We start from the raw sequence: 12,823 nt of genomic DNA on the forward strand, positions 1-12,823 counted from the left end.
GCCTGTTGCCACTAATCCTCCTGTCACTGAGTTCAGTTTAGGAAGCTGTTTTGACCCATGTGGATATTTTGACTGATTTTTTAGTGCAAATTCCTGGAAATGTCCCCAAGAGGCATATTTTGGAAGAAAGTATGTAGAAGTAGAGATGGTAGCACAAAAAGAACATAAAGGGCTCTCAAAATTAGTAGTGGATCTGCTGTAATGTAAATAGATAGCTGGGTGCTTCACCATGCCTTGAGGCCCAAGGCCTACCTTGTGCAGTATCTGAAGCATTGCTGTATCATGCACCATGCATTAAACAAAGCCTGTAATACTCACGTATACCATTCACATGTTGTCCCTGTTGAATGTTCTTCTCCCAGGCTATGCCAGTAGTGCACCCAAATGGCCATGGACCCTAGATTTCATATATGGGTACATATAGTCTTCAGGTAGCAGAGGTGTCTTTTTAATACAATAGTAGCTATTCTTGACTCTACAGTGAAGAGCCTTGTGTCTCTGGAATGCAGTCAATGAGGAATAAAAAGTTACCTACCTTAAAGTTTACAAGTATTAGAATGAGAAATCCTATGCCTTAGTCCAAATCTGTGTTTTAGAAGACTAGTCCTAAATGCAAATGTATTCACTCTCTGTCTCTAGGTCAGATTCAGTGTTGTGCCTAGGATTGTAGAGGTAGAAGGTAAAAAGAATGGAAATAGTCATCCTGAAACCAAGATCAATAAGAATATTGAAAGAAAATGAAAATCATTTATCAGACTAAGACTGAGAAATTCAGTAATATATAGTCTCTTAGATATTTATTGTAATTTCCAAAAAATAAAACAAAATAAATCCAAAGAACAAAAACCACTTTCTATGCAGAATTCACATACAAACTTAATACCTAATAGAGCACATACAGGTTTTACACAATTAATTTCAGTAAAGCGAATTAAAACTTCACAATGTGAATACACTTTATAGCTTTAAACCCAGACAAGAGCTCCTGTGGACACATGAAGAGTCACAATATTTGCTATGTAGCAGTTTTCAACTAAATGTCACGATCACTATATGAAAGCACTGAGCTGTCACCCAATATTTCCTTAAGAAACGCTCCACAGTGCAGTCACTGAGAAGGAGCCAAAAAGTGCCCAGTTACAAAAGAAGGGCTTCATTTATGCACTTCCTAACACCCTTTATGGGGAACATGAAACTACAGAAAAGTCTGAGCACACAGCTGGTTGACATTGCGTGCCTGGTTGACACTGGATTGGACGTTATGTCTTGTGTTTGGTGCATGGGCAAAATGTCTAAATTGACTGTTCTAGTGTGGCTTTAAAGCAATTTGTGTTTTGTGGCTGAGTCTGGGGCTACTCAGCACAGAGGAATATGATGTTGCTGCAGCTTATCTTCCTCTCAGGGACAAAAACTGAGAAAGCCCAACTGGGGTCACTTGTTGGGATTTAAAGGGCCAGTTTGGCTCTCTGGGTAAAAAACAAGGATCTATAGTCTGTCACCTTTCCATTCACAGGAAATATACTCTGACCTATCCCACTTTTTTGCCTGTCACAGTCCCCTATCTAATTCTTCCCAGGATCTTTAACCTAACCTTTCTTGACTTTTCCAGTTCTTACAGGTCCCCATTCTCTGTGCTCATATATTCTAATATAATTTGGCATTTAGATAATATCCTGGCATTTTCCCCTTGTTTTTTAGTCAGTAAGCTTATTAAGAGCAGGAACCATAACTCTTGTATGTTTGATTCCCACAGCACTGAGCACATGGTAATCAATAACTGTGTGATGACTCACATTTAACTATAACCCTTAAATTATCCAGTTTTGGTTACTTGCTTGCATTTTTCTTTTTTCAACTTGGCACACAGTCATCACTAATCTCCCTATTTCGCCGACCTTCCCTTGACTTCTTCAGTGGCTTTGAGAGCTGAGTACAAATTTCAGCTTATCACATTTAAAATAGTGGTGGGTGATAGCCCACCGTCATTTAATACCATTGGCACATCCCCACAGGTCAATGGCAGGCAACTGCCATTGAGAACTAAGGCTTCACATTGACGTACAGATGACCATGGTCATCTAAAACCAACTGCTCTTCTTTATCATTTTCAGTGAATAACTCATAACTTTTCTTTCTACTTGTAACATGATTTACTCTAAATAAAAAAGCAAAGCACAGTATTAAAATGAGTGCTTTACCTTAGTAATTAAAATGGCAAGTAGGAGTTTAAGGTAGTTGACCTACTTCAAATTTCATCTACATAAACACTTACAGTTTTTGGTAATCCAGCAACCAGGCCTAATTTCTTGATTTTTGCATCTCAGTGAAGTTCTAGGCCACCAATTGTGGGATTAACCAAGGAGGCTGGAAGATGAATACATGAATTTGTGTTGACATGTCAAAATGATTTAAGGAATTCCTTTCTTTTTTCTTTATATTACCAATGTGGACAATTGAGAATTGAAAGTGAATATAACATTAGCTACAACCTAGAGACATACTGTAAGATTATCAGGTTCTGACACTGTTAAATTTGTGAACAAAACATAAGGTTGAGTAACAAAATACACAAACACAGGAGTGAAAGTTCTTAATAGAACATGAGATCAACACTTCTGAGAATAAAAATGATTTTCCTTATGTGCATATTCTTAGGTATCTAAATTAGCCTCTTGTAAAAGGTTTCAGGAAAATTCTGAGTTGAAGAAGGAAATGTCTATATAAAATAAACTAACAGCCATTCTGTCTTGAAAATAAAATGTACAATTTTAAAAGGCAAAATTGACATATATTTGCAGATGCCAAATGTTTGGTCTCATAGGAAAAAATGTATTTTGAAGTAGGCACAGAGGAGTTTCACATGACACCAGTAAGGTATTTACTGTATAAACTGCACCACTAGACAAATACAGCTCTAAGAAGTAATTTGAATAAGTCACACAGCCATCAAAGCATCTCACACATTCATTATAATTCACTTGCTCACACTAGTTTATATACACTGAGTAAGTCATTAAATATTGCACTTATTGGCCCATGAACCCTCAATTCTGAGGTGTTGAAAAATAGAAAACAAATCTATTTTTATTACATATTTCATGCAACATTAAGACATTTCAGTTACACAAACACCATTAAATAGTTGTACATTTGGACAGTCCAACGGTGTCACATCACATCTGACATTAACAATATATTAACAGGAATTACAGGGAGTTTTCATTCAGCGCACATCCTAGGGATGATGAGACAATGCATGGGAAACCGTCATAGTGATACAGCACACAGTTCCCAGACTTCACTTTTATAAAGAGTATGGAATCACTAGACAAATGTAAGTCATACTCACATCCCTGAAAGGCCAGGTGTCTATTTGGCTCATGCACCATCTGCACCTTTAAGAACATGAACCTAAGCAAGCCCTAGCCCCAAACAACATGAAAATGGAAATATTTCCATTAAGAAATAAGAGCCACAGCCAACTCTCAGTTGTCCACTATGAAGGAAAGTATGAATACAGGTGACTGAAATACACAGGTAACCCCCCCAACTTCATTTCAGCATGAAGGTTGAGTGACTGAAACTCCACAGATAATAGTGCTGATGGGAGGGAAATAGTGAAACTTGAGTCTCATTTCCTATTCTTGGTCCTGTCATTCTGTGAGGCTTGTGCTTTGAAAACTGAAATGATTAAAAATCAGGAAGTAGAAAAGAGAATCGTAAATCGAAAGTTCAATTTGTCCACTAGGTAGATGGTCAGATCTTACCACTTGAGCTAGAATGAAATTTTGAAATAATTTATTTTGTCTAGAATGTTTGAAAAATACATTTTCTCTCCATTCTCTCTTGTTAATGGGAATTAATTATGTGCACAGACACATAAATCATTGTGAAGACTCTATTTTGTACACCTTCTTAAACAAAACAAAATGTGAGTTACATTTGGAACATAGCAAAAGCTTCCTTTTTCTTAGCACTGAGAAAGCACCATATATGGAAATTTCCCTTCATGAAAAAGGGGATCTGTGTGTGCATGTGTTGGGAGGGGCAACACTATGTGTGTGGCCCAAGTGTAAAATATTTCAATCTACCAAAGGAAGATATTATTTGACTGTAGTGTCATGCATTTTTGTAAAGGCTTTTTAAAGAAAAAACTACATTTATTATGAAATACCAGTAACAGTAGGGAGATATAATTTAGGTAAGTCCTGCAGATCTGTTTTTGTCCCCTAAGGGGACACTGTATTTCCAGAATCTGCAGCCCTTCAGGTATACTGTAGGAATGCTATTTTCTGGTCATGAATGTCATTTTTTACCTAATTTCCCAATTCATTACAGAATATAAAACAGGTTTGTATCTTTAGCTGGCTTTGGTCAAAAAAATTCACCTAAGATAAAAAGAACTCTGAGAAGGTAGCCCTCAGGGTTCAGCTCATGAGAAAGAGCTCACCACCTTACTAGTGGACTACTAGACCACGGATAGTGCACATGAACTGGCAAAGCCAAGCAGAGCTGCCGAGGCTGCATCTCCCAGGGGGTGATCAGAAAGGCCACGTGGGTCCCCTTGCTCACATGGCACCTGACATAGCACACTGAGCACACACACAAAGGAACACAGAGCTCCAGGTACCAGGCATGCAAACTAGAATTTTGAGAGAAAGGATTATTCAGACAGAAAGACAGGCCACCTCCCAAGGAGGCCACACCAGAAATACCTCATTGAGCATCCCACCAGGATATGAAAATTACTAACAGACACTTTTTGGTCTAGAATGGGTTTAGTCATGACTTTAAAATAAGATATCATAGTATTTCACATGCAGCTGCTCCTCCGCCTTAGGACAGCTCTGTGGAGTCTGGATACATCTTTAGTGCAGTCCTGCAATGCCCCACGGTCAGCTGAGGATGGCAGGGTACATCCTCGCTACTTGCTGCCACACACTGGATAAAGCATCTCACAGAAGCCCACTGATTACAGACTGCTGCATCCCAAAGTCAATGTCATTTTATGGAAGTTCAGTTAATACTGGAATGTATTTTACTTTTCGAAAAGAAGAACATTGACCATCTAAAAGTCTATTTTCAGCACAGATAGTTTAAATTGGAAGTTTGTTCTTGAAATAAAAAAACCCAATGTGCTAAACGAAAGGACTACAGTTAATCTGTATCAGAGTTAAGTAGATGAAATATGTTTATTGAGTTTGGATGTCTTGTATAACCTGGGTTGCAATTTTATAGAATTTATACTTCACATTTATCATAACAAGGCTTTCTGCTACAGCTGAAAGCATCATAATTCCCTCTCCAAATAAAAATCTTAGAGCTTATTTACCAGACAGCAAAAGGATACTGCCTTCAAGTGACCTAAGGAGAAACTACGAGCACCTGCTGGCTCTTAGATATAGTCCATTAGATGTTCATGGAGGCAGTAGAAGCTGTTCGGTGGGGCAACAGCCTGACCTGCTTTGCTGTCCTGAAGCAATTTTTATCCCATAGACATGACGCTAACTTTTAAACTGCTGCCTTCGGACTTAAGGGAAGTCATACACCTTCTACATACATTCACATCCACAAAAACTTAAATGCCAATCCACTCCCAGCATGGCTATTTAGATGAAAAAATTTCCAGTCCAGTTTTTCAATTGCATCAGGAATGGAAAGTCACGTACCCGAACTCCTGGAAGCATCTGCTCAAAACAATCAAGGTTTGTTTCTAAAAGTAATTGCAGGGGTGGGAGCGCTGAGAAGGTGGGTGGCAGAGAGAGAAATTAATGCTTGAAACACAGCAAAGGTAACAGAAGATTGTTATCTAAAATTTACAACTGACACAAGCATATACTTTGTAAGGTGTGTCGTTCTTTTAAATACAAAATTAGGCCAAAGGTAAAAAAATCCATAGGTATTCAGGTTTTTGGCAGGTGGACAAAATGCAGAAGGTACCGTGTGTGTGTGTGTGTGTGTGTGTTTGGGGGTGGGGCAGGGTGGTGGCAAAAAGGCTGAAAAACCTTGGAACTACAATGCTTTAATTTGTAAGTATTTATAACTAATATAGCTTGGTGCCGAACAAAGCTCACTTAGATGTCCCTGGGCTAGTTCTTCTGTTGACAAATTTGATTTTAAAACCAAGTGCTCTTGATGAGATTAAGAATAGTGTATATTCTCTTCCCACATGCTTTATAGCAAGGACACAGGTATTCATTCACTTAACTGTAAGAGTCCTCTTTGGAAACTTCTGGCTCAATGAAATTCACATCAGGAGGGTGTTAGAACTGAGAATCAACTAGGTAGGCTCCACTTGCACTGAGGTTTGGAAAACAAAAAGGACCCAGTGTTCACTGGCGATGCCCCTGCAGCTGCTGGGTCATGCTCCCCTGACTGGCGTGAAGTAGTTCTGACACGTCTGCCAGTGGTTTGGCACATCTGACACTGAGGCGGGTGCTTGGCTTAGGCTTCTGCTTTTAGGGCCAGCTAATTTCAGTAACAGTTTCTTCAGGGAAGGGGTTTACAAGAAAGCAAAACTCAACTCTCCCACTTTTCTGCTCTCTCTCATTTTGTTTTCAGCTTTACAATAATACACATATCCAGGTCCTTCTGAAAAAGCCATCTGAAACCTCATACTTAGGTCTTTGACATATGTATGTATATTGTGTGATAGGGCTTTGAAAGGTTTTCCTGGTTTTATTGCCTCAGATTGTAAAAGTGAGCTTAACAACAGCTGTTTCATTGAAGATGGCCACATTCTAGTCCACGTGGAAGAAATAGTGTCATGCAGATGGGCTTCTATTGCAAACAAATGTGCTTTTATGCCCTCCCCCTTCGCTCTTTCCCTTCAGTGTAATGTCTGATTTTTGAAGCCAGTTGCCCCATTAAAATCTGACCATTCTTGTCTTCACTAAGCTAAGGCTTGCCTTGCAGGGTGCTGACATGGAAATTTATTACCATTAGTGGATCTTAAGCTGAGAAATAACATGGATATGCTTATAGCATACCAAATGCCAAATGTACTGTCCTACAATTTTCAACTTCTAACTAATAATGTATGTGACTTAGTTTCCAGACTTGTAGGCATTTATTCTCCAGGGTTATCTTCAGATATATGCATGATATATATGCAAGGATATTGATATACATCAATACTTTCCCTCTAGTGTTGAGTCAGAACAGCTGGTAGGAGTTGTTTGCTTGTTATTCATAAATGTTCTTTAAGAAATCTAGGAGAAAAAAGCCAGGCAAATGGTTTCCCTCCCCCTCTTAAATTGCTTATGGCATGCTGAAGTGTTTCTGTAACTCTCAGCTCTAAAGACTATTCTCCCAGTAACTTAAGTTTAAAGGCTCACAGAATGGGGCTATGCTTTAGATTTATGAACTGGATTAAAAGATTGAGGAATAGACAATTTTAATCTCTAATCTGGGAGCTACTGAGATACTATTTAAATAATTTATTTTAGGTAAAATAGTTAAGCTGAGATGGTCAGAAGGCAATGGTTTGGAAGCAAGCCTACATCTTCTAGGGAGCAGGGCTCCAAGAGGCTTCCCCCTAACCTCTATTCCAGGAGTTGGTGATGGCTCCAGAAAGTCATCGTCATGGTGGTGGTGGTGGGTGTTAGGAGGGCAAGTTATTAAAGAAATGCGGGAGCTCAGGCCTTGGAATTTTACTCATATACCTTCTTGGTTAAAATGCTTGTTGCATAAGGCATTCAGCTGATACCTCTCCGTCTGTCAGAGTCCTCAAATATTCTGAATGTTGTGTAGAATCACTGAAAAGAGCAGTCCTGGGTTAGGGCCATTGTTTATTTAAACACCTAAGGTAATTGTTAAATCTAGTTCCTGTCAGGTAAATACTAATTTCTTAGGAAACTTGCAAGGACCTTAAACACAATTTTTCAATTTCTTATTTCTTGGTGGTCAGCTGTCTCCTCAGATATTAATAACACTGAAAAATACCCATATTCTGAATGGTAAACTGATCAGATCCCAGAAAAATACTTCCACTTGATTTTCAATAAAGACTAAAGCAAATAAGGTCTCTCTCCGAGATCTCCCCTTGCCCACACACACACACAAGCAATCCATGGTTCTCATCCCTATAAGTGAGTAGCATCATTTGACCCATGGCACCAAAGTCAGTTGCAGTAAAATTACAGTCTGAGGTCCTAGCAGTAGCTTAATCTGAGCAGAAATCTGAACAAAAAGAGCCTAGAAGACAAATAACAAATCACATGCAAATACCAGATATTCATAGATGGATAGTCCTTACAAATTTAAGATCACATATTTGCCACATATTAGCATAGGAAATCTCCCAAGAATTGAATGCATGTATGAGCCAAATGACATCAAAGATTTCCCTCACAGAATTATGAGGCAGTATAAACGAAGGCTAATTGACCACTTGTAAATGCTGTTGGTTGGTAACCAAGCCCCCAGAGCTGCCCACGTGTGTGGGCACGTTAGCAGCCACAGCTGGGCTGCGGTGGGGGAGGCGTTTCCTTGAGTCTCGTGTGCTGCTTCGCGGCAGTGATGGCCGGATCAGCCTCCAAACTCTCTGACATCTTGTCACAGATGATATCCACAAGACGCTCAAATGTCTGCTTGATGTTAATGTTATCCTTGGCACTTGTTTCAAAAAATTCGAACCCTGAAGCAAAGAAAGAGAAACATAGCTTGTCATTTCATACTTCCGCTGAAATTAACTGGGACTTGGTTGTAGTTTTGAGTGGTGATAGTGGGAAGGGGTATGGTTTGTGTGAGAGATGAGAAGTGAACAGAAGTACCATTTGTGCAAATGCTACCATCTTGCTACACATTAACCATGAACACAGAGTTATAGAGGAATTGGTGATGTTCACACTTAATTCTTCCCTATTGATTCATTTATGCTACCAGCAAGGATGAATGAATGTATGATCTGGCAACATTAAGAATCCTCAACACTGTGTCTGTCTTTGTCATCCTTTCTTCCAACCAACCCCTGGCCCACCATGTAGTCTTTTGGAATTTTTTCTAGAACTGGTGTTACTTGGCAATTTTTTTCTTTTTCCATTTCAGAATCTACAAAAATTACTGATTTTCATTTTTCCATTAACTTGAGACTCAGAAGACTTCATGTGCATGTTCTTCTGCAAAAGTGACTGCCAAATGCCAACACAGTCCAACTTTACCTCTTCCGTATCTGCCTTGATGCTACTCAGTGAAGGGCTTGAGGGTAGGCTGTTGGTAAATTCCCAGTATCTAACTGGACACAAGGTGGCACTAGAGAATCGTTGGATTCACCTTCCGTGTGACTCAGCATCTTTAGGAAATTTTTGAGTGGTGTTAGCCTAACAGGCCTCTGGGCTTTGTGTATCATTGCATCTATCTCCTGGTACTGATTTTTTCATTAGCTTTTGTTATCTATCAGCTACAACAATTTTTATACCAACATTTGGAAGGGGACACTTGATAAATTTCAAATGAGCTGCCAGAATTTCAAGAAAGTACAAAAAAATGCAGTGACAATTTCACACTTCTACTGATGTGTCACTGTACCTGGACAGAAGCAGCCTTTGTATGCTGCTCTGTACACAATCTTATTCTATTGTGAGCATTCACATTCCACGGGCTGAGCTTGCCAGTCAGTTGCCATGGCAACCTCCCCACTAGGCCAGCCAGCGATTACTCTCCTCCGTTTCAGGGGAGGTTGATTTAAGATGTATTAGGCAGAACATAGAAATGCTTTCCTAATCCATTCTGAATTTTACACCCTATAAATCCTTCTGGTTACATCTGGCCTATCTCAGAGGAGCCATATGGATTCACAATGATTAAATCATGTGATTTCATCGCAGCTCCTGGGACCAAAGAAGAAAGAATGGACTAATATTTTGCAACCAGGTCAAAGCCCTCTGAGAACCCAGAAATACTTATTTTCTTAAATAGTATTGAAGGGTAGACTGAGCAATTCTCATGAGTTAAAATCTCTAGTTATAATACTATCTATTTCATTAGATTAGTATATCTAAGCTTGAATTATACTAGCTACTATTGTTATTGTATTCTATTGTTAAAATCCCAGTAAGTGCAGGATTTGAGCTGAAGGAAATGCGTAGAGCCAGGTGCTATAAAATAGTAGTGGATATTTCAGACCCTGTTTGACTTGTATTTCATTTGTCTCTCTGGACAGTGCTTATATAGATCTCTTATGTTTTGCTTTGTTCCACAGAAAAGGCTATCTAGAGTTAACAGAATTGTCTTTTCTAATGTTTGCAGTCTATAAGGCTATATAATTTGGAAAGAGCAAGTAAGGATAAGCAATATCTTTATTGCTAAGATGTCAGAATTATTTTCATCCTTGGGAGGATTTTTCCAGTGTTGGGGGGGTACTTTATATCACTAGATACTAAAACACACTGAACAAGTTAACACCCCTATATGAGACTCTGGAGACTGTATTTGAAATTTGGTACAAAAGTTTCATTTACAGGTTCAATTCTAATCTCTTCTGCTAATACTTCTTTTAGTTATTAGTGGGATTTGGGAAGGCACTGAACTTGGAGGGTATCATGAAAGATTTGGCCCTTGTGAAAAGGTTGTAATCCATGCAAGCCTTTGCCAAATGCAACTCATTTAATTGTGGCTTTGAAACACCCCATGATACTGTTGTACACTTTGAGGATAGTAAAATGAACCTACATCCAGAGCCAGAATGCTCGCAGGGTCTTGATTTTAACCTGGGACCCCAGGGAGACATGGTTACTAAGGAGATAGTGTCTCAGGAAGACAATTCCCTTTATTAGCTAAAGATGGGGGTGCCTGGCTATGGTGAGAGGGATGGATTATCAGTCAGATGTGGGATTCTACCATACTACCAATAATTAGGTTTGAGACAATGGGAAAGTTATGTTTTTATTCTCACACTTGCCTTACGTAGTTTACAGGGCTGTCATGAGGCTCAAGTGAGAAAACGAATGTAAAAGTGCTAAGCAAACTGGAAACTGCCATGATAATACCATCAAGAATAATAAGAAACTAACATTTGAGTGGCTACCACATAACAGGTACTATTCAAAACACTAGAAACATTTAAACACATTTTATCCATGAGATAGGCACCAGCATTTTCTTCAATTTACTGATAAGGAAACTGAGGCATAAAGTAGCTAAGTACTTTACTCAAACATTTACTTGAGTAAATGCTGGCATTTGAACTACTAACCTGGGCACACTCTTGCTCCTGCAGATACCCTGCAGAAGTGACTATTTGTTTCCAGATGAACTGGAAGTTCTGTGCTAAAAATAACAATATACATATCATAAACTTTCACTAATTTAAATAATGACAAAGTAATTAGACTTAAAACTGTCAGTGAACCAAATGAAACATCTTTTCTTAATGATTCCAAAGGTACTCTGATACCTTGTGCTGTTAACAAGGTGGTATCAGGACTGCTGTATAGGCATACCTTAAGGAAAAAAATATTTTATTGCTAAAAGTTGCTAACCATCATCTGAGCTTTCATTGAGCTGTAATCCTCCTGCTGGTGCCGGGTCTTGCCTCAATGTTGATGGCTACTGCTCTTAAGACAAAATTGACTTCTTTTCAGAAAGTTTCTTTGTAACATGTGATGCTGTTGAATAACTAAACCTTCCAAAGTTGTAGTCAATGCTCTCAAACCCTGCTGCTGTTTGTCAGCTAAGTTTATGTTACAGTCTAAATCACTTATTGTCATCTTAACAATCTGCTGAGCATCCGCACCAGGAGTGGATTCCATCTCAAGAAACATAAGAAACAATTCCTCATCCATTAAAGGGTTATCGTGAGATGCAGCAATTCAGTCACATTTTCAGGCTCCACTTCTCATTCTAGTTCTCTTGCTGTTTGTACCACACTTGCAGTTACTTCTCTACTGAAGTCCTGAACCCCTTGAAGTCACCTATGGGGGTTGGAATCAACTTCTTCCAAACTCCTGTGAATGTGGATATTTTGACCTTTTCCATAAATCATTAATGTTCTTACTGGTCTAGAATGGTGACTCCTTTCTAAAAAATGTTCAATTTGCTTTGCCCAGATCCATCAGAGGAATCACTATCTATGGCAACTACCACCTTACAAATTGAAGTTGAAATGACTCCTTGATACCTGGGCTGCAGAATGAATGTTGTGTTAGCAGCATGAAAACATTAATCTTTTTGTACATCTCTACTAGAACTCTTGGGTGACTGGGTATAGTGTCAATGAACAGTTATATTTTGAAAGAAATCTTTCTTTCTGGAGCAGTAGGTCCCAACAACAGTTTAAAAATATTCAGTAAACTATATTATAACAAATGTGTTGTCATCCAGGTTTTGCTGTTCTGTTTCTACAGCACATGCAGTAGGTTTAGCATAATTCTTAAGGGCCCTAGGTTTTTGGAATGGTAAATGAGTATTGGTTTCAACTTAAAGTCACGACCTGCATTAGCCACTAACAAGAGTCAGCCTATCCTTTGAAGCTTTGAAGCCAGGCATCGACTCCTCCTTCCTAGCTATGAAAGTCCTAGATGGCATGTTCTTCCAATAGAAGGCTCTTTCATCTACAGTGAAAATCCATTGTGTAGTGTAGCCACCTTCATTAGTTACCTAGGCTAGAGCTTCTGGATAACGTGCTGCAGTCTTTACATCAGTACTGACTACCTCATCTTGTGCTTTTACATTTTGGTGATGGTTCTTTTCTTTAACCTCTGCTAGCTTCCAGCTGTGACTTGGCAGCTTCCTCACCTCACTCAGCCTTTGTAGAATTGAAAAGAGTTAGGGTTTTGCTCTGGACTAGGCTTTAAGAAAATGTTGTGGGTCAGTTTGATCTATC

General features: G+C 38.9%; 1 protein-coding gene across 2 annotated transcripts in view; it reads right to left on the bottom strand.

Moving 5' to 3' along the window:
• Nucleotides 1–780: 780 nt before the first annotated feature.
• The window catches only part of RAB3C (RAB3C, member RAS oncogene family), a 281,831-nt gene continuing 269,788 nt past the window's right edge, over nucleotides 781–12,823 (bottom strand). For both annotated transcript variants that reach the window (XM_036901602.2, XM_036901592.2), the window contains exon 5: nucleotides 781–8,638. In XM_036901602.2, the coding sequence (XP_036757497.2) occupies nucleotides 8,451–8,638 (188 nt within the window). In that variant the 3' untranslated portion in view covers nucleotides 781–8,450. The remainder of the gene's footprint in view (nucleotides 8,639–12,823) is intronic.

Source organism: Manis pentadactyla, chromosome 2, assembly GCF_030020395.1.
Source record: "Manis pentadactyla isolate mManPen7 chromosome 2, mManPen7.hap1, whole genome shotgun sequence".
In the NCBI taxonomy this organism is placed as follows: Eukaryota; Metazoa; Chordata; class Mammalia; order Pholidota; family Manidae; genus Manis; species Manis pentadactyla.